Source organism: Loxodonta africana, chromosome 9 (assembly GCF_030014295.1).
Source record: "Loxodonta africana isolate mLoxAfr1 chromosome 9, mLoxAfr1.hap2, whole genome shotgun sequence".
Classification (NCBI taxonomy): Eukaryota; Metazoa; Chordata; class Mammalia; order Proboscidea; family Elephantidae; genus Loxodonta; species Loxodonta africana.
In genome coordinates this window covers 47,163,547-47,188,121 of record NC_087350.1, presented here as the reverse complement: position 1 = coordinate 47,188,121, position 24,575 = coordinate 47,163,547, and the positions used below count along the sequence as shown (strand labels likewise).

General features: G+C 49.2%; 2 protein-coding genes across 9 annotated transcripts in view; one reads left to right on the top strand and one right to left on the bottom strand.

Annotated features, from left to right (window-relative positions):
- DNM1 (dynamin 1) overlaps positions 1 to 5,241 on the top strand; it is a 48,504-nt gene extending 43,263 nt beyond the window's left edge. For 2 of the 3 annotated variants that reach the window (XM_023544880.2, XM_003407699.4), the window contains exon 22: positions 4,627 to 5,241. In XM_023544880.2, coding sequence (XP_023400648.1) covers positions 4,627 to 4,687 — 61 coding nt within the window. In that variant the 3' untranslated portion in view covers positions 4,688 to 5,241. Of the gene's footprint in view, positions 1 to 3,961; positions 4,179 to 4,626 lie in introns of those variants that run through there. The other variant, XM_064291378.1, reaches the window with a different exon arrangement.
- Positions 5,242 to 5,883: 642 nt separating this feature from the next.
- Positions 5,884 to 24,566, bottom strand: GOLGA2 (golgin A2). Of its 6 annotated transcripts, XM_064291372.1 has the most exons (27): positions 24,413 to 24,566; positions 22,712 to 22,834; positions 21,596 to 21,676; positions 18,646 to 18,762; positions 18,317 to 18,360; positions 18,130 to 18,193; positions 17,637 to 17,696; positions 17,361 to 17,441; positions 16,474 to 16,512; positions 16,147 to 16,209; positions 15,965 to 16,058; positions 15,755 to 15,861; positions 14,646 to 14,704; positions 14,196 to 14,337; positions 13,643 to 13,723; positions 13,418 to 13,525; positions 12,843 to 12,930; positions 12,082 to 12,419; positions 11,657 to 11,770; positions 10,521 to 10,766; positions 10,360 to 10,435; positions 10,044 to 10,132; positions 9,576 to 9,788; positions 9,392 to 9,494; positions 9,185 to 9,291; positions 8,937 to 9,093; positions 5,884 to 8,847 (listed from the first exon to the last, which is right to left on the bottom strand). In XM_064291372.1, exons 1-27 carry the CDS (start codon positions 24,494 to 24,496, stop codon positions 8,630 to 8,632), a joined length of 3,096 nt encoding a protein of 1,031 aa, XP_064147442.1. In that variant the 5' UTR covers positions 24,497 to 24,566; the 3' UTR covers positions 5,884 to 8,629. The 6 variants fall into 6 exon arrangements, with proteins under 6 accessions (XP_064147442.1, XP_064147443.1, XP_064147445.1 ...); XM_064291373.1 differs by lacking the exon at positions 16,147 to 16,209; XM_064291375.1 differs by lacking the exon at positions 17,361 to 17,441.
- Positions 24,567 to 24,575: the final 9 nt, after the last annotated feature.

Genomic DNA, 24,575 nt, shown 5'->3' with positions numbered 1-24,575 from the left:
AAGATAAGACTCAGTGAGGAAATACAAAATAAATCATTACAATATCTTATAGATGGCTTGGAGACAGCAGTCGATATCAAATCACGTAAAGAAGCAGACCATGATTGCTTCTACAAATCCCCAAATTAAAGAGTCAGAATCTTTCCCAAATGAAGATACAATCCTGGAATTGCCAGATGCAGAATATAAAAAACTAATATACAGAATGCTTGAAGACATCAGGGATGACCTCAGAAATGAAATAAGGCAATCCACAGGAAAAGCCAAGGAACACACTGATAAAGCAGTTGAAGAAATCAAAAAGATTATTCAAGAACATAGTGGAAAAATTAATAAGCTGCAAGAATCCATAGAGACAGCATTCAGAAATCCAAAAGATTAACAGTAAAATTACAGAATTAGACAACCCAATAGGAAGTCAGAGGAACAGAATCAAGGAATTGGAGTGCAGAGTGGGGGAGTTGGAGGATAAGGCAATTGACACCAATATAGTTGAAGGAAAATAAGATAAAAGAAAAAAATGAAGAAACCCTAAGAATCATGTGGGACTCTATCAAGAAGAATAACTTGCATGTGATTGGAGTTCCAGAACAAGGAGGGTTAACAGAAAATACAGAGAGAATAGTTGAAGATCTGTTGGCAGAAAACTTCCCTGGCATCATGAAAGACGAAAGGATATCTATCCAAGATGCTTATTGAACTCCATACGAGATTGATCCAAAAAGAAAATCACCAAGACATATTATCATCAAACATACCAAAACCAAAGATAAGGAGAAAATTTTAAAAGCAGCCAGGGATAAACGAAAAGTCACGTACAAAGGAGAATCAACAAGAATAAGTTCAGACTACTCAGCAGAAACCATGCAGGCAAGAAGGCAATGGGATGACATATATAGAGCACTGAAGGAGAAAAACTGCCAGCCAAGAATCATATATCTAGCAAAACTCTCTCTCAAATATGAAGGTGAAATTAAAACATTTACAGATAAACACAAGCTTAGAGAATTTGCAAAAACAAAACCAAAGCTACAAGAATTACTAAAGGAAATTCTGGTCAGAAAATCAATAATATCAGATACCAACACAATACAAGGTCACAGAACAGAACATCCTGATATCAACTCAAATAGGGAAATCACAAAAACAAAATAAGATTAATTTAAAAAAGAAAAAAATGCTCAAAATGGAATCATTGAAGTCATAATGTAAAAGATTACAATCAAAAAAGAGGGACTACAGGAGACATAGATCTTCCATATGGAGAGGAAAACAAGGTGATATAGGGCGATACAAGTTAGGTTTTTACTTAGAAAATTGGGGGTAAATATTAAGGTAGTACCAAGAGGTCTAACAATTCCATACTTCAAAATAAAAACCAAGAAAAACATAACGACTTGGCAAAAATAAATTCAACTACTATGAAAATGAGGAACACACAATTTACAAAGAGTGGCACCCAGGCATGGAGTAGGACAGGGATCACCTGGGGAAGAGGTCTGGGAGGCATGAGGTAGTCTGATGGCTTTTTTTCCCTTCTCCTGCCTCTGGCCCTACCTGGCCTAGACCAACTGGTGGAAGTATGAGCAGGAGTGGGTGAAGGCTGTCCCATTCCCAGAGATTTCCAAGGAAAATGATTCTACTTCACTCCTTGGTCTTGCCTTCTTGATCTTTGAAGGAAGTTCCCTCTAACATCTCAGTCTGCCCTGTTTCCACTGGCCATGTTCTCTGAAGAACACATCAGATGAATAGCATCCATTTATGTTTCCAGATGGCTGGAGTGTAGGGCCATGGGACCAGCCTCCACAGACTCAAAATAAAGCAGGAATGGGATTTGCTTTGTGCTGATCTGATGACAGAAGCAGATGGGTTAAAGGCTGACAGTATGGTATTGGGGCAAGAGCACTGGACTGGGAGTCCAAAGATGCTGGTTCACCTTAGGACTCTTTAGGCAAGCCACTTTCCCTTCCAGGGCCTCAGTTTCCTTCCTACCAATGATAATTAATTTTCTGCCTTTCTCCCAGGGTTGGTGTGGGAATCACGGGAGACAATGGCTATAGGGATGCTGCATGAATTGCAAATCTAGCTGTAGGAACACTTTGCAAACTGCAAATGTGAGTTCAAATTCTTCAGGGTATTTACACAGTTCTATACTGAGGTGTGGTATAGTAAATTGTAAGACATGGTACCTGCTCTAATTCCAATCTTTCTAATACATGGGAAACATTTGGCCCTGCCTCAGAGAAGAAAGCGGTCTGAAGTGCTCCTTAAAGGAAGCTTGACTTCAGTGAGGTGTGCAGGATGACTGAGATAAGGGTCAGGTGGTGGGGGGTTGGGAGGGCATTTGGGCAGGGAGCAGCAATGTGGGTGAAGGTTCGGAGTGGGATGCATTGAGGAGGGCCGCTGGCCGGAACAGAGGGCACAGATAGAGTGAGAGGAATATGAAGAGATTGCCTGGGTAAAGTGGGGCAGGTGGGAGTCCCTAGAGAAGTTTTGACTTGTTGGGACTCAATGTTGTGGGCAGTAGGACCCCATGGAAGGCTCTTGGGCTGAGAAATGACAGCTGGACCCCAAGGAAGCAAGCCCTGCCCCTTCTGGAGCAGTGTGGATGGCTCCCTGAGCACGCCAGGCACAAGTTTACAGGGAGCTGGTGCAAATGCCTTCTGTGTGTGGACGAGCTTCTGTGTTGTGACTCAGCCCATGTGCGTGCTTCCGTGTACCGAACGACTGCATGCCCCAGATCCGTGCTGCACGCGCCAGCCAGTGAGGGTGCTGGGCAATGGGGGGAGAAGGGGGCAGGGTGTATGCGTGTTGTTTGTGGGCATGTGTGTTAGCGTGAGCATGCAGGGCCACGGGGCCTCACAGCATGTGTGTGTGCACGCCCAGGCGTGTGCGTGTGTGTCCCCGCCCCCAGGCCTGCCCCATCTGTGCGTGTGAACTGCCATGTTGATTTCGTGCTGTCTTTCAGAATCACTATCAGTGACCCCTGAGGAGCGTCAGCCATGGTAGGTACATGCCTCTCCACCTGCTGCATGAACGGTGTGTCTGCCCCCTGCTGCACCAGCTCCATACTGGGTGGGCACACCTGGGACCTCAGAGCCAGGCCCCCCTCCCTCTCCATTCTGCAACTCCGGACTCACTCTTTCCTCTTTCTGTCCTCGCCACCAGCTGGCTCTGTCACCTCCCTCCCCAGTGAGCCTCGGGACTCAGTACCACTGCCCAAAACCTCCATGGCTGAGCCTAGGAGGTTCTGGGCACAGGCTCCATGCCAAGCTGGTAGACATGGTTGCTCTCTGGAGCCATTAGAGAGGACAGAGAGCTCATGGTTTATGGTTCAGGCACTAGGAGCTTGGAGGGGGTTACATGTGGGGTTGGCTCTGAGGCAGCCAGAGGCTTTGAACTTCATCCCAGGGGAACCCACACTCATCCCCTAATCTGAACCATGCTGCTGGGGCAGGGCATCCAGCTCCCAGCCTGGGAGGTCTGGGAACCAAAGCTACCATAGGGCAGGGGTGGTCAGGGTCCTACCTCCTATCATGCCAGCAGTTGAGCAGTAATCTGGGGTGAAGACTCTGATTATTTTATGATTTCTGAAAGTCTAAGGGTCCTATACACACAGCCTATAACACACCTCCTCACAGATGAGGCAGTGACAGACAGCCCCCTTCCTCTACCTCCTCGGTATTGTCAGACCTGCTCATGTGTGACTGGTGGCAGCATCCTCAGCCCCAGTTCAAGCACCAAAGCCAGCCAACAGGCTCATGGACTTTGGCATGTTGCTCCTAGGGGTGACTTATACTTTTCCACCAAGGGGACGACAGTGTCTGCTGACGTGGGCCTTGACCAGGACAAGTCAGCTTCTCTGAGTTCTGCCCAAGCTGGGCCACAGAATTCACCCAGCTAACCTGCCTGTCACTCTACCCCTGCCACTGACTCTTGCTCTTCTGCTTTTCCCCAGCAGGAAGGGCCCAGCCTCACCTACGCGACCTGCAGTCCCCCGGCCAGCTGAGGCTCCCCTCTTAGACTTATAAGTCTGTGGCCACTGGCATCCAGCTGCCTGTCCTCCCTGCCTCCCCCAGGGTCCCCTCAGAGTACCCCTGGGCTTTCTGATCACCCAGAGGGGCCTCCAGTGCTCGCTCTAGCCATCCCTTTTAGCTCCACCCTCCTGGTTCAGTGTTTTCTTGTCTTTCGTATCAGGCCTGGTGGCTGTTACATGGGGCTCCTGGCCCCATAATCCCTGAGGCTAGGGGTGGCCCTAGGCCAGTGGATTGGAAGACATAATGGACAGAGAAGAGGGAAAAAGCAGGGAAGCCAGAGGCGGCAGAGCACGTGTTCTCTAAGTGTGGGTGCACTGCGTGGGTGGTGTGTGAGACCAGTGTGTGCGGTAGGAGGGTGGCCACCCCAGACTCCCTCTGAAGTTCTGGCCCCTGCCCAGCTCCAGCTCCTTCCCTTCCATCTTCCCTTTTTCGTCTTTTTTCTAGAAACCTTGTCTCACACCCACTTGTGTCTTCTTCCCCATACTATACCATTCCCATACTGCCGTGGCTTGGCTGCTCTTGCCTTACCAGCTCTCTCCCTCCTTTTCTCTCTCCCATTTTCTCTCTTTGCTTTCTCTCCAACTGCCAGCCGATCGGGTCAGGCAAGTCCATCCCGTCCTGAGAGCCCCAGGCCCCCCTTCGACCTCTAACCAGACTCCTCCTATGCCTCGGAGACTTCCCTTTCCAAGCCTGCCCGGATGGCTGTTCTGTGACTTAGCAGTGGGTCCCCCAACCCCAAAGCCTCCCCTTTTATCCGTGACTTAGTCTGTTGTAGTGGTGAGCTGACACATCCAGGCGTGACATTGGTGAAAACTTGTGCCCCTCTGTGGTATTGCTCCTGCCCTGTTCTATAAATATCTATAAATATTCATATATGTATACATATATATATATCTATATGGCAGACACAGTCCTGCCCCTAGTGTTGGGATTCAATCACTGTGCTGTCCTTGTGGAGTCTTGTGGCTCAACTACCAGGGAACGCTGTCGCCTTGACATCCCCCCTCCAAAGTGTTCTCCCTCCAGTGAGCCACCCTGTCATGCTCAGCCTGTGGATAGTCAGCCCCTCTCTGCCATCCCTCCCATCCCTCACCCCCTCGAAGCATGGGGGTGCTGTACTGGCAGCTGTGTGGTTCTCTGGTCGCTACCAGTCTTGATGTCTCTTGGCTGAGAATAAAACCCATTTCTGGACGATGGAAAACAATGTGTCCACTGCTGGCTTGTGCTCTCCATGGAACTCAGCGGGGAGGTGACAGTTTAAACATTGGGGTGGAGGAGTCGGGGGGAGCCTGGCACTGCTAGGATGCCATAAGGAGTGGCAAGAAAAGGCCACATCATTTCCAAGACCTATTTGAAAAGCACCTGGAGTTGAGCCTGTGCTTATCCTGTGAACTGTGCTCTGCCCACTAGGAGCAGGAACTCGGCCTGGAGGGAGGATGTGTGGCTCTGGGCTGCCACTCTGGTGGGACAGGAGGAATAGGCTACCAGGTGCAGACAGGTGAGATAAGCCCCATGGTGGGATGGAAAAAGCCTGGCACTGTTTTCCCTCACAAGGATTAGAGAACCTCCATCTGTAAATGTGGGGCTGTTGAACATTATTAAGGCAGAGCTGTCCACTATAACCCCCATGGCAGTTCCCCATGGAATCCCCCAGTCTTCACCAAGTAGTGTCCAGGTGACAAGCTGGAAGATCTCCAACAGCCCCACTGGACGTGCTCAGACACACTGGGACTCCACAGTCCAAATGACTGCCCTCTGCTGGCAGGACTGGCTCCTCAGCTCTGTCCTCCACACAGATCCCAGGACCCAGTGAGGGGCGGCGTCAGGAACACTCAAGGCCGAGCAGTGTTGGCTAAAACCATTTATTCCGAAATAAAAAGCAAAATAAATTAGGAGTTGAATCACCAGGGCACCAGAACCCCATCCCCACCTCCTTCCTCTGTGCTATACTATCAATAAATAAGTTTTCCCATCCCCTAATTATTAGAACCTCACTCCCATTCGTCAGCTCCATCCTCTCCTATGATACAGGGGGCCTGTATCCTCTGGAATATACAAAATGTTACACAGATACAGTATATACACTGGGGTAGGGAAGCCCTTCCTGCTACCAGACTATGCCCTTCCCTGGCCTGCAGTGAGTCCCAGGGCCTGTAAGAGTGTCACCCCCTACTGGCTGGTGAGAAGGTATGCGCTGGTGCCACAAACTGCCTCTGAATAAATAGAAGGTGCCTGAACCCAAGCAGAGGATGTCTGAGCCTCCCCATAACAGAGGATATTTCAGCCCCTTCTGAAAAGGGGATATTTGAGCCCCCTTGAATAGAGGATGTCTGAGCCCCACCCCATAAAGAGAGGGGGCCTGAGCCCTCCTCCTTGAATAGAGGGTGTTGAAGCCCCCACTGGAGGGTACAGTGCCCCCCCTGAATAGAGGGTTCAGAGCCCCCCTTATAGAGAATGCATGACCCCCCACCTTGAATAGAGGATGCATGAGCCCCCTCCACTTGAATAAAGCATCCCTGAGCGTCCCCCCCTAAACAGACATGGCTGAGTCCCCCACCTTGAATACAGAGTACCTGGGCCCCCCCTTGCAAAGAGGATGCTGGAGCATCCCTCCTTAAAGGAGATGCCTGCCCCCCTTTAAGAGAGGATTCCTGAGTCCCCATTTAATTTCGATGCTTTCCCCCGTCCTTATACGGATTTCTTGAGAGTCCCCCTTTATTCAAGGAAGGAGGAAGGCATAGAAATTAAGGGGGACTCGCAGGAATCCTCTATTCAAAGGGGGAAGGCATCAGAATTGAGGATTCATGCGAGTCCCCCTTAATTTTGATGCTTTCTCCCTTCCTTGAATAGAGTTCATGAGAATCCCCCCTTATTCAAGGAAGAGGGAAGGCATCGAGAAATTAAGGGGCTCGCATGAATCCTCTACTCAAGGAAGGAGGAAGGCACTTAAAGAGGACTCCCACGAATCCTCTATTCAAGGAAGGGGAAAGGTAACGAAATTGAGGATTCATGTAAGTCCCCCTTTATTTCGATGCTTTCCCCCTTCCTTGAGTAGAGTTCATGAGAGTCCCCCTCTAATTTTGATGCCTTCCTCCCTCCTTTAACAGGTTTCTGAAGATTTCCCTTTTAAAACAAATGCCACCCCCACCCCTGCCCTTGACTAGATGGCGCAGAATCCACCTTTACTATGCCTGCCATTGATGGTACTTCTTTCTGCTAGAAGTCTGCCACCTGAAGCAGATTTCCAAGTTCCCCATTTGAATGAGTGGCAATAAGTCTGCTAGGATAGAAGTGTGCCACCTTAAACAGATTTCTAAATCCTGTAATGAGTCTTTCTGCTAGAACAGAAGTTCCCTACCTTACACAGAAGTCTTTCTGCTAGAATTGAAGTCTCCCACCTAAGTATATTTCCAAGTTCCCCATTTGGATAGATGGTACTTTTAGTTCTCTCTGCTAGCAGTCAGCCACCTTACAGAGATTTCCAAGGTCCCTGTTGGAATGGATGGTAGTAAGTCTTTCTGCTAGAATTGAAGTCTCCCACTGTAAAAATATTTCCAAGTTCCCCATTTGGATAGACGGTACTTTAGTTAACTCTACTCAAAGTCAGCCACCTTAAAGAGATTTCCAAGTTCCCTATTAGAATGGATGGTACTAAGTCTTTCTGCTAGAACTGAAGTCTCCCACTGTAAATATATTTCCAAGTTCCCTATTTGCATAGATGGTATTTTAGTTTTCTCTGCTAGAAGAGAGCCACCTTAAAGAGATTTCCAAGTTCCCTGTTGGAATGGATGGTAAAAAGTCTTTCTGCTAGAATTGAAGTCTCCCACCTAAGTATATTTCCAAGTTCCCCATTTGGGTAGATGGTACTTCAGATTTCTCTGCTAGAAGTCAGCCACCTTAAAGAGATTTCCAAGTTCCCTGTTGGAATGGATCTTAGTAAGTTTTTCTGCTAGAATCGAAGTCTCCCACCTAAGTATATTTCCAAGTTCCCCGTTTGGATAGATGGTACTTTAGTTTTCTCTGCTACAAGTCAGCCACCTTAAAGAGATTTCCAAGTTCCCTGTTGGGATGGATGGTGATAAGTCTTTCTGCCACCTTCAAAAGATTTCCAAGTCCCCCCCTTATATAGATTACCATTCCCCCCACCCTTTAATAAAGCCTGGACCCCCCCCTTAAACAAATCCTAGCCCTCCCCCCTTAAACAGACATACCCAAGGCCCCCCCACCAGAGATACCTGAGCCCGTCTAGAATAGAATGCCTGATCCCAGGCCTTGACTATGGGATATTTGGGCCTTCTTGAATGGAGGATGCAGCCCCCCGGCCCCCATAGAGGATATAAGCCCCCTGGAAAAAGGACTGCTTGGTGAGGGCTCTTGGTTTTTCTGAACAAAACAGCCATAGCCCAGAGATGAACAATAAGCCTGGCTAATGTATCAAGATGTGTGCACCTGTTTACCTCCCTATATCAGGCAGAGAGTTTACCCAGGATCCCTATCTTGCTACTCTAAGGATAAAGGGATAGTAGGTAAGGAGTGATGGAGAAGGGTGTCGGGAAGGAGTGGGGACAGAGTCCCCGACCCCACTGTGAGGTTTAGATCATCAAGACCTTTACCTCCTCGTTAATGTCAGGACGATAAAAGAATGGAATGCACGGATTTCTGCCCAGGCCTGGGCGCGCCTGTGGGTTTTGGATCTCCTGCAGCAGCTGCATTATCTGCTGGGCGGTGGGGTTCTCGGGACCAGCTTGGACTGAGAAGGTCCCTTCCTGAACAGACTCCACATCATCAGCCAGGCTTACTTCATGGAGGCCTGAGAAGAGAGAGAGGCAGGGCTCTGAGCAACATGCATGCTCTCCCCTGTTCCTGCCTGCCACCCACCCTTCTGAGGGCCCTATTCACCTTGCCCATCAGCAGATTCAAGCTCCTGGGGGGCTGGGGGCACTGTTCCGTGCTCATCAACAGTAGCGCTCTGGGAAGCAACTTGATATTTTTGATACCACTCATTCTTCTCGCCTACCAGCCGTAACACCAGTTCTTGAAGCTCCAGCAGCTTCACCTGGAGGGAGAGGTACTCAGCATTCCTACCCCTGCCCCCTTCCCAGCCCCTGCCTCCACTCCTGCCCGAAGAGATGTCCGAGGTCCCTTACCTTCATTTCTTCCTTGTCCTGAGCCAGCCGGCTAATGTACGCCTCCTTGGCACGGTGCCGCTCCTTCAGCACTGCCCTCTGATTCTGGTACAGGGCAACGTACTCACCTGGGGAGAGGGAGGGCAGGTGGGCAGGACTCAGAAACTGGAGCTCCCTCAGATCCACCATGCACCTCTCCCTGCCATGATCCCCATCGTCTCTGCTCACCGATGGTATCTGTCTCTCCCGATAACTGGATGCAACGGTGTTCTAGCTGTTTCAAGCGTTCCTGTAGTTCTATTTTCTCCCGCATGACACCTGTAAATTGGCCCTTAAGCCCAAACAACAGGGTCAGGGTGCAGGAGCAACCTACCCCCACCTTCTTCACCCATGTCAAGAGACACCTGCTCACCTGCAGCTTCTCCATGGCCATTTGTAGGGCCTGGTGGGTCTCCCCAGACACACTGTCCTCCCCGGTCCTGGGAGCTGGGATCTTTGGCTCATGCTGGGATGTGGCCTCTAGGTGTGCCAACTGCTGGCATTGTAACTTTTGCTTTTTTAGCTGCCCCCTCAGTTGTGCCTGCTCTTTCCTAGCACTGGCTAGGGCTGAGTTAAAGAAGGCCACCTGCAGGCAAGGGATACATGTGTGCTTTTGTGGAAAGAATAGTGAGGAAGAAAACTGGGCAGGGAGGCAGGAGGAGCCCCTCCCCTCTCTGGGCCTTTGTGGCTCACATGGAGTGGTGTCTGATCCACCAGGTCCCAGGGGAGGTACAGGGATCAAAAGAAATCAGAGGGTCAGAAAACCAAGAGGTGTTGGGAGGATCACAGAGAGAGGCAGGAAAGGTAGGACAGAGAAGGAGCAGGGAAGAGTCCAGCTCACCAGGGCATCTCGGCTATCTAGGTCCTCAGGAATGCTCAGCTCTGCCTGGGGAGCCTCCTCATCCTTTTCTTCACTGTCCAGCCCATCTCCTGTTGGGAGCAAGCATAGGGATCCTCAGACCACCAACAAGAGAGGTGCAGTGGACCCAGAAATTTCTCAGGGCCCACCTCTGCCACCGCCTCATTGTGCAACCCTGGGCCAACCACTCACCAGAAGGAAAACAATCAGCTATCCTAAAAGCCTCTTCTAGCTCAATTCTACAATACTCAAAGTCCCCCTCTCCCTCTCTCCTCTCCCTCTGGGCAGTCTCATTTACCTTCCTCGGGCAGAGCCATAAGGCTCAGCTGGGCCTGCAGCTTCTGGTTCTGCTGGATGGCAGCTTCTAGGCGTTCCTAAGGAGCCAAGGAAGAGAGTGAGAAAGGGCAAAGGTGACCAGATCCTCACACTCAGGGCCTCAGCACTCAGCAATTCCCTTACCTGGGTCTGCTGCAACTCTTGGTGGACCATCTCAGCTGCCATCTTTCTCTGCACTTCCTCATGTTGCCGCTGTTCCATGAGCTGAGACTGCAGCAGTAACTGCTTGCGCAGCATCTCCTTCTCAGAGGCGAGGTTTTGATATGCAGCCTCGTGCTGTTGACAGGTGGCCATGTACTGCTGCAAATGGCTCAGATACTGGTCTCGCTGCTCTTGCAGACTGTGAGCCTCTTGACTCTTCAGGTCCACCTGTGGGAAGACCCTGGGAGTGAGAACAGGTATACCTTCCTCCCAGATTCTGAGCCATAGAGGGAAGGGGAGGCACAGGCCCCTGCGATAGGCATTGTGGGCTCTCCCACCTGCCCAGACCCCTGGATTCCTCGCTCAGTGGCCTAAGTGATTATCTCCCTTGCCCAGAGTCCCATGCCTACAACCAGCCTCACACCTCATAACCTTCTTTCTCATCACCTTAAGCCACAGACTGGTGGAAAAGCAGAGAGAACCAAACAACATCTGTTAAGTTCATAGAACAAAAAAATACAAACCCATTGCTGTCGAGTCAATTCCGACTCACAGTGACCCTACAGGACAGAGTAGAACTGCCCCATAGAATTTCCAAGGAACATCTCGTGGATTCAAACTGCCAACTTCTTTGTTAGCAGCTGTAGCACTTAACCACTACGCCACCAGGGTTTCGTAGTATGTGCCTAATACTTTACATTTGTCATCTCATTCTCAACACCTCTATGAGGAAAATGCTAATCTCCCTTTAAAACCAAGGAAACCGAAGCTGAGATATGCAAAGTGAATAATGACCAGTGGAACTGGGATTAGAGTCCAGGTGTGAATACAAAGGACCCCTCCATCATGCCACCACCTCTTTCCCTATAAGCAGGGACTCAGTGGCTATAGATGGGATGATGATCTATGGCCTGGGGCTACCTACCTCTGAAAGTCAGAGGGCAGGGAAATAAACAGTCATGGGCTCTGTGGCCACTTCTCCCATCCATGCCCCTCCCCCACTAAAGCTAGCTCTCTGTCCTGGCCCTGGCACCCAGCTTCATCCCTGGACGAAGCACTTCCCCTCCCCATAAGCTGGTGCCTATTTCCTAGCCGTTCTCAGATGGGGCAGGGGTTACCGTCTCCTTTAGCTCCCCCAGCTTCTCCTGTAGCTGGCCCAGCTTCTTGGCCAGCTCCTTCTTGACATGCTGCTCCGACTGAAGGGCGTTAGTCAACTCCACATTCTCATTGGTCTGGACAGAGAGAAGTAATCAGCAGCCACCCAATGCAGCTGGAGCCCCCAGAACTTGGTGTCCACCTCGCCTCCCATAGCTCAGGTGAGGGTGGAGGCAGGTTGGAAAATAGTCCCCCCTCACCCCCATCAGCCAAGCAGGGCTCTCTGGTTCATAGGGTGCTGTCATAGGCACCATTTCACATGAGGTCTATACACCCCATTTTACTGATGGGGAAACAAAGGCCCAGAGGGTTAAGTGTCTTGCCCTGCACCAAGGGACTTGGCAAGTAAGGAGTGAGGAGGGCAGGCTAGCCACGCAGGGCTGCGCACCAGCCTGACGAAGCCATCCTGCAGCTCAGCAAGCTGCTCCTTGAGGTCGCGGTTCTGGGAGACAGCACGGCTGATGGTGGCGCGGTCATTCTGCATAGTCTCCAGAATCTTCTCACGAGCGGCCTCTTGCTCGTTCCAGCACTCAGCTATCCGCTCTAGCTCCCTAAGCCGCTGCCCCTGCTCCTCATTCTGGCGAGTCAGGGTCTCATTGTCTTTCAAATGGAACTGCAGCTGCCCTGTAAGTTTCTCTAGCTCCTTTTGCAGCTGTTCAGCCTCCGCATGCAGCCGCTTTTCCTCCTCAGAGGGCCCCACAGGAGGCGCCTCGGGTGGGGGGACAGCTAAGAAAGGAAGCATATGATAAGGGCTTCTCACTTCTGTAGTCTCAAAAAGTCCTCTTCTTGGTCCACAGTTCCTAATCCATGCTTCTCACCCCAAGTCCTGTTTCCTTGCTAATAACACCTCATGCCTATATAATCTTCAAGCTTTCAGGCCACTTGCGAATACAGTTCTTCATTATTTTTATGCTCCAGACAACTCTGGGTATTTGATAGTGGGTAATCCATCCCCTTTTTACAGATGGGGACACTGAGGCTCAGAGAGATTATAAGACTTGCCAAAGGACACACAGCAAGTCCGTGCCAACTCCTGGTACAGCTCTCTTTCCTCTTTACCACAGTTCCTCACGTGTCCATATTCTAAGCTACCTCCCTCACGAGCCCTCTGACACCAACCCTACTCCTAGGTTTCTAGCCCCAGCCTACCTGTCTGGTTCTTAAGTTCAGCCAAGCTGGCTTCCAGCTCCTGCACCCGAATCATGCCATGCTCCTTCTCTTCTCTCAATGTTCGCACCTGCCCAGGGCACAGGGAGAAGGAACACATGAAGGGAGGCATGCAGGGAATGGAACCATGATTCTGGCTACCATCTCCCTCTCTACCTCTACCTCTAAAAAACAAAACCACATTTGTCAAAATCCAAAAGACTGTACAACACCAACTGTGAGCCCTAATGGAAGCTATGGACTTTAGTTAATAATAATGTAACAATATTGGCTCATCGATTGTAACAAATGTACCCCAGGAATGCAGAATGTTAGTAATAGGAGTAACTGTGTATGAGGGAGAGGGGGTACATGGGAGCTCTGTACTTTCTGCACAATTTTTTTTGTAAACCTAAAACTACTCTTAAAAATAAAGTCTATAAACACATACGCACCCACCTCTGGCTGCACACCAGAGCAAGTGATATGGTTTCCATTTTACAGTTAAGTAAAAAGAAGCCCAAAAAGGTCAAGCGACCTCCTAAGGATGGGGAGGGAAACAAAGGGTCAGACCTTACCTGCTCTGACAATTGCTGTGCCTGCTGCCGCCAAATGGCGCTCTCTGTTTTCAGGGCCTCTGCATAGTGGTCTCTCTCTAACTGCAGTTTCTTCACCGTCTCCATGAGCTGCGAGAAGGGGCCCAGGAGTTAGGAGGGGCTGTCGCTAGTCCTTACCTGCCCCTAGCCACCTGGGGTTACCTGGGGTCATCCTCCCCCCACATGCTTCCCTCTGCAAAGCCTCACCTGTTCTATACGGCTCTCTAGCTTTGCTCGCTCTGCCTGGGCCTGCTGTAAAACCTCGCTTCTATCAGATGCACTAGAGATCTGGATGGAGAAAATGAGGTTAGATCTGGGGAGACCAGGTGGGAGACCCCTGTGGAAGAAAGTTACATGAAGGCACAGTAATGCTCAGTGTGAAGAAAAACTGGAGAAGAAGAGGCGTTCTGACCCAGGCACCCTGACTATCTGGCGGCTACTTAGCCGAAGTGTTGGCTTGGCCTCCAGGAAGAAGTAAAGAGCCTCATGCGCCAGCCTTAGAAATGTAATCTATAAAACAATGACTTTCAAGCAGGATGCGTTACAAAATAAAAAAAAGCCCTGCCCCTGAGATTCTGGTTCTGCAGGTCTCGGCAGAGCCCAAGTCTATGGATATTTATCACTTTCTGGAGGAGATTCTATGGCAGAACCAGAACAAGGATCCAAATTTCCCAGCTTCTGGCTGGAGGTCAGGATGATGCTGAGAAGCCCTGGCCCCAGCTGGATGAGGCTGGACTCCCTGGAACTCCTCACCCCTTACCTGTTGTAGCAATAGCTCCGACATCTCTAGCTTCTTCTGCAGCTCCTCCATTCCATGCTGCATGGCTATTTTCTCTTTGACCAAGACTCGGAGCTTCTCCGTCAATTCAGAGTTGTGCTGCGTTAGGTCCTCATTGTTATTGCTGTGGCCAGTGAAAAGTAGAGAAAGGCATTAATAAAGAACAAAAAGGATCACTTTGGTGATCAACCCACCTGCCCTTGCCACAGACAGTGGCATTGGAAGGGACTCCGGAAATCAAGACAGTCAAAGTGTCAGTCCGGAGAGGCTATGAGTTGTCTGAGGCCACAGAAGGAGTCATGGCACAGTGGGACTCTACACTTCCAAGCCTCTACAACCTTCTCGCCATGCTCACTTGTATCCCTCCCACTTCCCACCATAGCACTTGAGCTAAGGCCCCCCAGACCTGCCGTCCCACCCCCCCCATCCTACCTCTGCTTGAGTAACTGCAGCCTGAGGCTATCTCGGTCCTGAGTTAGCTCCTTGTTGTACTGCATATACAGAAAGGTTAAGTCAAGTTTTGGCAGGCAGAAGATGTACCTCTCATGCTAATAACAACAGCAACAGTAACTATAACACTTCCTGAATCCCACTTTACATCTTTCTCAAAGCATTTCTAGGCCCATGTCCTCATTTATTTTTAATAAGTGCTCAGTAAGGATGGAAGAAGCAGATAAAGAGATCGAATTTCCAGCTAGTTAACAGAGATGCAGAGAGATCAGACAATAGTGCTGTTATTATTGTCATCATCGTCACTGTTTGAACAGCCAACATTACTGAGTGCTTTACCAGGTACCACGCTAACATCTTATACACGTGACTCCACTTAATCCTCACAGCTACCAGATGAGGCAGTTATTATTATTACCTCTATTTTACAGACACAAGAAACTAAATATTAGTGGTTAAGATCACACAGACACACTAGGATTTGACCATCCAGGTCTGTCTGACTCTATAACTACATTTTTTTCCCCTGGGGTTGAGGGGGAGGCAGACATGAGTGGGGGAATTGAATTTTGTATTTTAACCTTTTGTTCATTTTTTAAATAAATTATACATTCAGCTGGTCCAAAACTCAGAAGGCAGAGAAGTAAAATGTCTTCCAGGCATCCCATTCCTCTCCCCTTAAGTATTTTATGAATCCTTTTAGACATATTTTGTGAATGTTATACACATCCACACTTCTCCCTGCTTTCTACACAAATGTAACATATTAAAGATACTGTTTTGCACCTTCACAGCCCAAGCACTGTATCCCTTCTGTTGGACACTTGCCCAAGTCCCACAACCAGTTAATGGCAGGGCTAGGACTCGAACTCTGGATCCAGTGCTCACCCAGTGATAGCAACCCCCAACTCACCCATGGCAGCCCACTCATCCCTAGGCTGGTTCTAAGAACCACACAACTAAAGCAGCAAGAAACGTCCTGTGCTGCTTTCTGGGCAGCAAGACACCCCATCCTACAGAAGAAATCTTCAGGCTCACTCCCCGATCTGGGAAGCTGGGCTGCAAGTGGATGGGTGGGTGGTGGGGCTCGCCTTGTCAGCCTGCTTTTGTTGTTTGGAGACCGATGACAGAGTCCGCTCGAGCTCTCCTACGCGCTGTCGGGAAGTCTTCAGGCGATTGGCAACATCCTCTAATTCTCCTGGAATGAGAGAGGAATGGAGATGGGAGCCCAAAGAAGGAATGCCACCGAAGGGCTGACAGTGGGGCAGGTGGAAGGATTAGGGGGTGTCCCAGATTCCCACCTGCTTTCTGTCGGACTGCGTTCTGAGTGTGGACCAAAGCTGTCTGTAGGTCTGATTTTTCAGACACCAAGATACCGATAGTCTGGATGTGAACCTGTGAGAGAAAAGATGAACAAGCGATGAAAAAGAGGACAAGAAATGTTTTCTAGAGGATATGACGCAATACTATAGAGTCCACTGACCTGCAATTGTTCTCTGAGAGCCCCTTGTTCCTTTGCAAACTTTTGCTCAAATTCTTTTTTATCCTGTAGGATGAGGGGGAAAAACATCCCTCACTGGGATGAGGCAAAAATGGAATACGAAAGGACATGTCCCCAGAATGCCACCAATGGCCCAGAACAGGCCCATCAATGCCCTAGGTTATCAGGGGCTGTGGGGGGTGGGTAGCAGAGGAGGTGAGCCCTTTATTTCTTTAGCATGGGAGTAGACAAAAAGTCTGAGGCTTCCATTTCTGAGTCCTCCCCCAAACTTATCATCAATGTAATGAGCAAACAAAGAAATCACATTACTTTTTCTCGTTGGTCCATAACATCCTGGTTTTGCTGTTTCTGTGGGGAGAGCAAAAGCAAGGTGACTGAGGTGGTCCTCCCTCACTGCAGTCCCCAGACCAAGAAAGAAGGGGGCTAGGGACCAGAAATGGGACTTAAATGAAAAGTTCTCACACTCTACTGGGGACTTGAACTGACACTCTTCTCAAGTTCCCAAGGAAAGAGAACTTGGGTCTTTCTTGGCTTTTTCTCTGAATCTGGCTTCCTTTCAAAGGACAGTATCATAAACCTCTAGAAATGGAGTCTGAGAAGGGAAACGCTATGCTTCTACCAGCTTGTGACTTGGAAGGGTGCATTCAGTCAACAAATATTTACTGAGCACATACTACAGACCAGGTACTCTTCTTAATAGCGGGGACAGGGGAATGAAATGGATACACAAGATCCTTATTCTCTGACATTTACATTCAAGTGGACTTTAAAAACTTTCATTTTTAGAGTTGGAAGGGACCTTAGACACCATCTAATTCTCCTACTCAGGAAACTGAAACCCAGGGAGGAGCACTGACTTGTCCAAGGTCAAACACAGAGCAAATTAGGGGCTGTATACAGGGGTCCTGACACCAGTCAGGCTAGTGCTTCCACTGAGAGGCAACAGCCCCAGGACAAGTGTGGGGAGGACTCAAGTGGGGGTGTCTGGAGAAGACAGAGTGGGAAAAGAGGAAAGCAAAGGAAAGAGCCATGCTGCATGCTCAGTGCTCTGGGGTCCCTCCAGCTGAGACCTAGGCCCCCCAGCACCCCAGTCTCCCTTGGTACCAGGGGCCCCCATCCCTTTTCTTCAGAGCCCAAAGATAAACTGGAGCCCAGGATTGGCAGCATAAGATCAGGGGACCCCACTGGACTCTTACCAATTCCTCTATCTTGCTACTGAGTTGTTTGTTTGTTAGAGTACTCGATTCCAGGGCAATTGAAAGTTCTTGGTACCGGTTCTGAGGCGCATGCAGAGAGGAGGAGGAATTGGAGGAAGGTTGGGGGAAGAGGTAGAGAGAGCAATCATTAGGGTTGAGGGGGGTATCTGGGCTGTCTCAGCTGGCAGGGGGCACCCAGCCCCCATTGTGGGAAGAGGTTGGGTAGGGCTGGCCAGCAAGGTCCACTTACTTAGGCCATGGTCCGGAGCCACTTACCTCCAGATCCTTTATGTTAGTAGAAGATGCTAGGCCCTCTCCATTGATGTAAGATGACGACTAGAAGAGAAGAGCTCACATGGAGATGCTCTCTGTCCCCCTCAATGCCTAAGCCATCCAATGTCCTTTCTTCCCTACCAACTGGCAAAATTTTCCTTTTTGCCCAACTTGGCCCCCTTTTCTTATATTCCCTTGTGCCAGCTTCTCCTGGCACTTATCTCCCTCCCCTGCCAATCAACTCTCATTCTGTAGCTTCTGCAGCAGAATAAAATGATGTAACCAATATTGTGGTCCAACTCTTACATTTCTACAGCTTCAAAAGAGGGGACTCAGAGAAGCAGTGACTTGCCAAACATCACCCAGCAAGTTGACAGGTCCCATGACCATTCCACCATACTGTGCTGCCCTTCCTCTTGTGATTCCCAGCCTCACTTTCTTTCTATCATACTTTCCTTTCCCACTCCCTACCCCCAGGCTCCAGTTTCTGGGGTACCTCAGACACGAGCCCATTGAGCTGTTGTGAAATCTGTCGCAGGCTCTCAGTAGATGACAGAGACCTGGGGATGGAGGCACACGGGGTCAGGGATGAAGGTGGCTTGATGGGGAAGAGGGGGTCATGGGCAGTGGCATGTCCCAACTCCCTTAGCCTAGGGACTGCTGCCCCGATAGGAGATACTCACTGGTTTTCAGCCATGGAGTCAGTACCATTGTTTGCATCATGGTTCTGTTTGGGAAGAAACATATGAGGTGGTCATTCAATTTCTGGTGAGAGCTGCCCAAAGGTAGGGTGAGCCAAGCTCCTTCTAAACAACCTTCCACATCCCCAAACCTCAAGGAAAAGCCCAGTCTTGGCCTCCCCTACCCTGGGCTTCAGGAGTAACACTTGGCTCTAGGAACCAAGCTACCTGAAGAAGGTACTACAGAATCCAAAGTAGGTCTAGTTTTAGGGGCAGGAGGATGGGGGTGAACATACAGTGGGGCAGCAGGCAAAGGGGGAAGAAGCACAAACCTGAAGTGATGCCATGTTATTGGCATGAAGTGAATCAGCGTTGGCGGGACAGACACCGCCAGGTGTGATGGTGTCATTACCAGGTTCCGGTGTAGGAGTGGTGCGATCTTTGGGCGCCTGTCACAGAACAGAATAGAGGTTAGGGGACCATGCAGGAAAGAAGGTGCCTTGCTGCCATGGACACAGGGTTACAGAGTGGGTAGGACAGGCATTGCTGCAGTCAGAATAACAGTCATACATGCTGGGAGCCCCTGTGGGGTGTAGGTTTGGCTTGCCCAAGCCCAGGCCACTCTGCAGCTGGGAGCCCCTGTGGGGTGTAGGTTTGGCTTGCCCAGGCCCAGGCCACTCTGCAGCATTTTAGATGGCCACAGCTCAAAGAAGTGGCTGCACAAACTCCTTCATGAGCACATGGGGACCTGGTTCTCCCTAGAAAGAAGCCGCCCAACTAGAAGCTTCTCCCTGCTCTCTGGAGGTAAAAAGGAAATAAATCACAGCCACTTCACGTCCACTATCCCCACTTCAACCTCCTAGCTCCAGAAACATCTATATGACTAAAAAAATTCCTTAGAAACTAGAGGTAAAAAGTCTACCCTTTGACTCTTGGCATCCTGGAGGCCATGGGAGGCACACCTCTCCTCTGTGACTAGCAGCTAGAGAACAATCCTAGGATTTAGGACTAGGATTCTCCACCTGGACCCACTCGTTTGACCAAAGCCCCACCCCACCCTCTCTCTAGGCTCAAGCCTAAAATTTAGTCCAAACCTCTGGCTCAGACGTTTCCTCTGACATCCAACAGGCCAGGTGGACAAAGAGAATGGGAAAGATGGCTGACAAGGTAAAACATAACAAGGGACGAGTACTACGGAGCCAGAGCCTGGCCAAGGAAGCTCGGTCTGGGGAAGAAGAGACCACACCTCCTTCAGAGGAAAGGGCTGCCTGTTTTCTGGACCTACAGCTCTGGCCTCTGAAAACCCAAATCTACTTCACTCTTCACAGGAAGTGCTGCAGAGCCTGGGTGACTCAGGGTGAGCCAAGCTGTCTTTGCACATTTATTGTCTGTGCTGTGACCTCTGACCCTAGAACCTGGTGTTGCCTCAGCAACTTCTACAATTGAATCTACCAGGTAATAATAGTAGGAATTCAGCAGCTGGTCAGGCTTGAGACTTTGGGGGACTCTGGCAGGCTTTGGGTCCCTCCTGGCATCTTGGGTTCCCACTATCTCTAGGATTAGATACAGGAAAGCTCAGAGGGGGTAGTATTTTTCTTAGGATTTTGGGAGATAAAATCAATTCTCCCCTAGTATTTTCTAGTTTTTCCCTGTGCCTTACATTTTTAAATACAAAGTGACTATTTGTGAGCAACCAAGTTTTTTTCATGATTTTAAGTCTTATAACCAAGTATGGAGTTTAAAAAAAAAGTTCACTTCCCTTCAAAATGTTACAGCCCATTAAATTCTTTTTCTCTCTCTCTCCATTATTCCCCCATTTCTGGAAATATCAGCTCTACCAAGGATGCCCCAATCACAGGCCTGCATTAGTGGGTAGAAAATTTCACTGGGAAACAGTTATTGATGTAGAGAAGGTTTAGAAACAACAACAAAAAAGAGATATAAGGATCTTTACTTCCAAAGAACAGAGGAACCTGGGCACAGACTCTTAGAACATTAGGACAGACTACTATTCTTCTGAAGAGGAACCAGAGGCCCCAGACCCACTAACAACTGGATCACTGAGAGCAAAGGCAAAACACAGTTCTATGACTCCTCTAGGCCTGTGCCCGCCTCGCCGTGCCATGCCATGCCATGCCATGCCATACCATCTTTCCCCTGAGTCGATAAGGTAAGCCATAGCACCTTGACAGACCTGACGGACTGGGTGTGAACAGTCCTAGTGATTTAAAAAACCTTTCTAACACTGGCCAACAGTCCCTGTCCCCATGCCTATATTTCCAATGGGGTCTAGCCCTGTTTCAGCCGTACTCCTCTGGCTTGGCAGATGTCTCCTGAGCAAGTCAGTCAAGAAGGAAGTGCCAATATTGCATCCAGAGGAGGTCATCTCCTAGTCCTACGTACTCCCAGTACGCAGCCATGCCAGCTCCCTGCCTCGCTAGAAGGTGCTCTGTGAGCCCCTAACCCCGAAAGCTACCTGCTCACTCCCTCCATCTGGGATTTCCACGTCTCCCACTCTCTGCACTGACAAAAGGTACCCACCTTTAACAAGCTGGCCTCAAGTCCGTTCAGCTGGGCATCTGGAATGTTGCCACATACCCCCTTGCTTATTCCAGAGGAGCTGGGCCCCCTCAACATTCATCTACTTTCTCCAGTGTCTAGCAAAGTGCCTTTGCTAACAAGGGCCCAATGGATATGGCAAGAGTCTAGTCTAGTTGAGTTTTCAAAGAGATCAAGGGGCAGAATATCCTGGTCATTCATCTGTTTGGTTAACCTCACATCCTCTGAAAAAAATAACCTCAATCCTTACAGCTATAATGCAAACTCACTTTCTCTTAATCCTGTGTTCCCTATTCTCAAACCAAAAAGAATTAAGCAATCCTAAAAATCACAAACTTCTATATGATCTATCAGTCTCTTTTGGAAACAGATGCTGAAGAAAGGTTTTTGTTTTATTTTTTATCTCTTCTAGTCTGATAGCACCACTGGGCACTCATATTTGAGGCATGAAAGGCCCAAATCCCATATATTTGCTCTAAAGTTATTTCCAAATTAACTTGAACCTTCAGGATGCATCTCACCTTCTCCAAGATGACAAAAGATGTGAGGTAAGGAAAAAAACCCAATCAACCAAGCAGATGAAGAGGAGACATGAATAGGTCAGGGTTAATGACAGCAACATAAAATGAGCCAGAGGCAAAGCAACCACAAATCAGAAAGCCTCAGGGACATGCACAGCTGGGAGAGAGAGCAAGCCAGAGAGCGGTCTTGGCACTGCCTCACCTTCCACTTGTCCAATGGGGATAGCGCTACCCCATTGGAGCGGTTAAGGTCAGACACCAGCACCTTCAGAATGTCCTGAATCTACAGGAGGTGAAAAGGGAAAAACAAGGGCAAGGGGAAGAAAGAGAGAACTGGCTTAGAAAGCAGCAAGAAAGTCAGAGGAGAAGGAAGAATTGGGTTCAGGGAAATGGGATGCTGAAGACGGTCCAGGAGGGCATCAACACCATGGCCTGTGCCATCGTTCTAAACAGCCACTTGCTGCCTTGCCAAAGGCAGAACTCAATGGAAACAAACAGAAAAGTCCACTGAATGATATGGTCACATAGAGTGGTGGGTTGGGAAGAAGTTTTGGAATCACCTAACCAATGCAGCTCTTTTCTTAATGTGCTCATTGGACCCTCTCCTCGGGCCCATGATGTTGGGGGGACAAATCTGGCAGGGCTCCAGGCCTCTATCTCTGCTTTAAAAACCAGACTTTCGAGTAAGGGTCCACTGAACAAAGGGGGTTACAGCTAAACAGTTTGAAAGATGCTCATCTGGTCCAACAGTATCATCTTACAGATGACAAAGCTGAGGCCCAGGGGAAGAAGCAATTTTCCTTAGGTCACCAACCAAGCTAGTGGCAAAGATGACTCAGAAACCAGATCTATTAATCTTATTGCCTGGGGCTCTCTTCACCACGTCCTGGGGCTCTTTTGACACTTCCTAAAGGAAGAGCATAATGGCAAGTGGCTGTTCTCATTGGCTTGGCTTCCCCTTGAGGCAGGGGATGAGGAAAACAAGCAATAATTCAACCAGCACCTACCATTTATTGAATGTTTACTCCGTACCTAACCCTGTACTACGGAATTTACATAAAAACAACAAAATTTTTATTTAAACTTCACAAATATAAATAACTCAATAAAAACCCTGTGCTGTACCCCTATTTTACAGATGTGGAAACAGAAGTGCAAGGAGCTTAAACGATTTGCCCAAAATCATACCGCAGCAGTGGGAGAGGTGGGGTTCAGAGCCAGAATTTTTAACTAGCTGACACTTTCTCTTTCACAATCCAAGCCACTACCCTCTACTTCAACACCCCTACCCCCAGGAGCTGGGTCAGCCAAGACTCACATCCTCAGATGGCTGGCAACCACCAGAAGTTGTTGTCTTGGGGCTACCGTCATTTCTGATCTTCCGTTTCTTCTTCGCTCCTGCAGGAACACTAGTGTTGTTCCTTTGCTGGAATTCCTTCAACTGCAAAAACAAAAAAAAGTAATGCTCGTGAGAACTATAAGCCTCTGTATTTACATCCTACTTTACAGTTTATGGAACTGGGTCTGGGTTTACAGTTTACAAAGTACTCTTTATATGCCATCTGATTTAATGCCACCAACAACCCTACAAGGTGCTATAACTTTCATTCAATGACTGAAGGAATGGATGCAAAAAGGCCAAATGATTGATAACATGGCCAAAAAAAAAAAAGGCAATCATGAAATTTCAACTAAGTCTTCTTACTTCAAGCTCAGGTTTTGCTTTGAATCAGTAGCTGTCAGGGGGCAAAACCAGAGGTAGAGCTGGAAAAATAAACATTAAACGGGCAAGAACAGTACATTGTGTGCTTTAGAAATCAGCCATCGGGGTCCTTTTTTCCCCATCTATTAGATTTTTTTTTTTTTTTTATTAGATAGTCAGGTCAGTACTTTTCCATCAATGTATCTCATGGCACAAGAAAGTAAAGGCACACCCCTAGTGAATCTGCGAGCATAACAGAAAGAGAACAACTCAAACCTCATTTCAGGGAGGATTCCATTATAATCTTACAAATGTTTACAAATGTCATCCTAAGTACATTAATACAAAATGATTTTCTTTCAAGAGAACCAAGCAAAACTGATGCTTCAGAAAGATGTCCCATAATTATCCTGTGGCTTTTCATACCCCAAGCACTCCTCAGAGCACCCCACGTTGAGAAGATGATTTGGAAAGATTCCCACTTATGAAGTTCAGTTTCCCAGGATCTGTTCTACAGAAGATAAGCAGATTTGACTCCAGAGAGCACTGATTGAGGGTGATTCTGATCCCAGAATCACAGGGAATCAGACTGTGAGGTAGAGAATACAGAAAAAAAAAAAAATCTGAAAGTCTCTCTGGAGAGCAGAAACCTGAGAGAAAACCAAACCAAACACTTCTCCCCACTGTCACCCAGCAATGTAAATGTTTAGAGATCTTTGGTGAGGTGTACGTTTTTCATGCTGTCAATGTCTAAGGATGCGGTACAGCCCATAGCAAGGGAGCGTGAAACCCCTCCATCCTAGTTCCCGTAGTCCCGTGTCCCCTTCCAACTAGAAATTTGCCCCACAACCAAAGAAACCGAAAGGGGTGAAGACACTAGGGGACTGGGTCGGAAGATCAAAGGCTGGTCTCGGCAGTAATGACAGTTCCGAAGGGAACTGTGACGTAACTACATTCCACCTCTCCTTACCGACGCCGGAGCGGTGGGAGGGGGGAGGGAAACGCAGGACCCGGACTGAGGTCCCAGGAGACCGGGAGCCCAAGAAGGCCTGGTTCTGGGTGGCAGGAGGCGAGGGCTGCGCCCGGCGGGGGGGGGGGGGGCCCGGGGGTCACCGGCTCAAAGTCACCCGGGAGCGACGGGCGAAGGCGGGTGCTAGGCAATAGAGGGGGCGGGACTGGCTGAGAGGACTGGAGGGGTCGCCAAGGGGCGCCGAGGGGCTCGCCCAGTGTGTCTCGGGGCAGCAGACTCTTGGCCACGGTGCGGTCGTCGGTGGGACCTCGGGCTGGGTCAGGGAACCGCGACCCGGAGCGTTTTACCTTTTTCTTGGCCGCGGCCAATTTGCTCTGTCGGGTTTCTTCCGACATAGCGACAAGGGGCGGGGTAAATCGGGGCCACATCATCAGTCCCGGCAACCAACGCGGAATTACTTCCGGAGGTTACCGCGCAGTTTTGTGACTGAGCCAGGGCAGGGCGGGACCA

What these genes read in the sequence shown, in the direction of transcription:
- GOLGA2 (XM_064291372.1), bottom strand. Translation starts at nt 24,496, where the DNA reads ATGATGTGGCCCCGATTTACCCCGCCCCTTGTCGCTATGTCGGAAGAA. An exon ending in CGGAGCTATTGCTACAACAG is followed by an intron (nt 13,724 to 14,195) that starts GTAAGGGGTGAG and finishes TTCTCCATCCAG; the next exon opens with ATCTCTAGTGCATCTGATAG. An exon ending in AGGATGGCTTCGTCAGGCTG is followed by an intron (nt 11,771 to 12,081) that starts GTGCGCAGCCCT and finishes CTCTCTGTCCAG; the next exon opens with ACCAATGAGAATGTGGAGTT.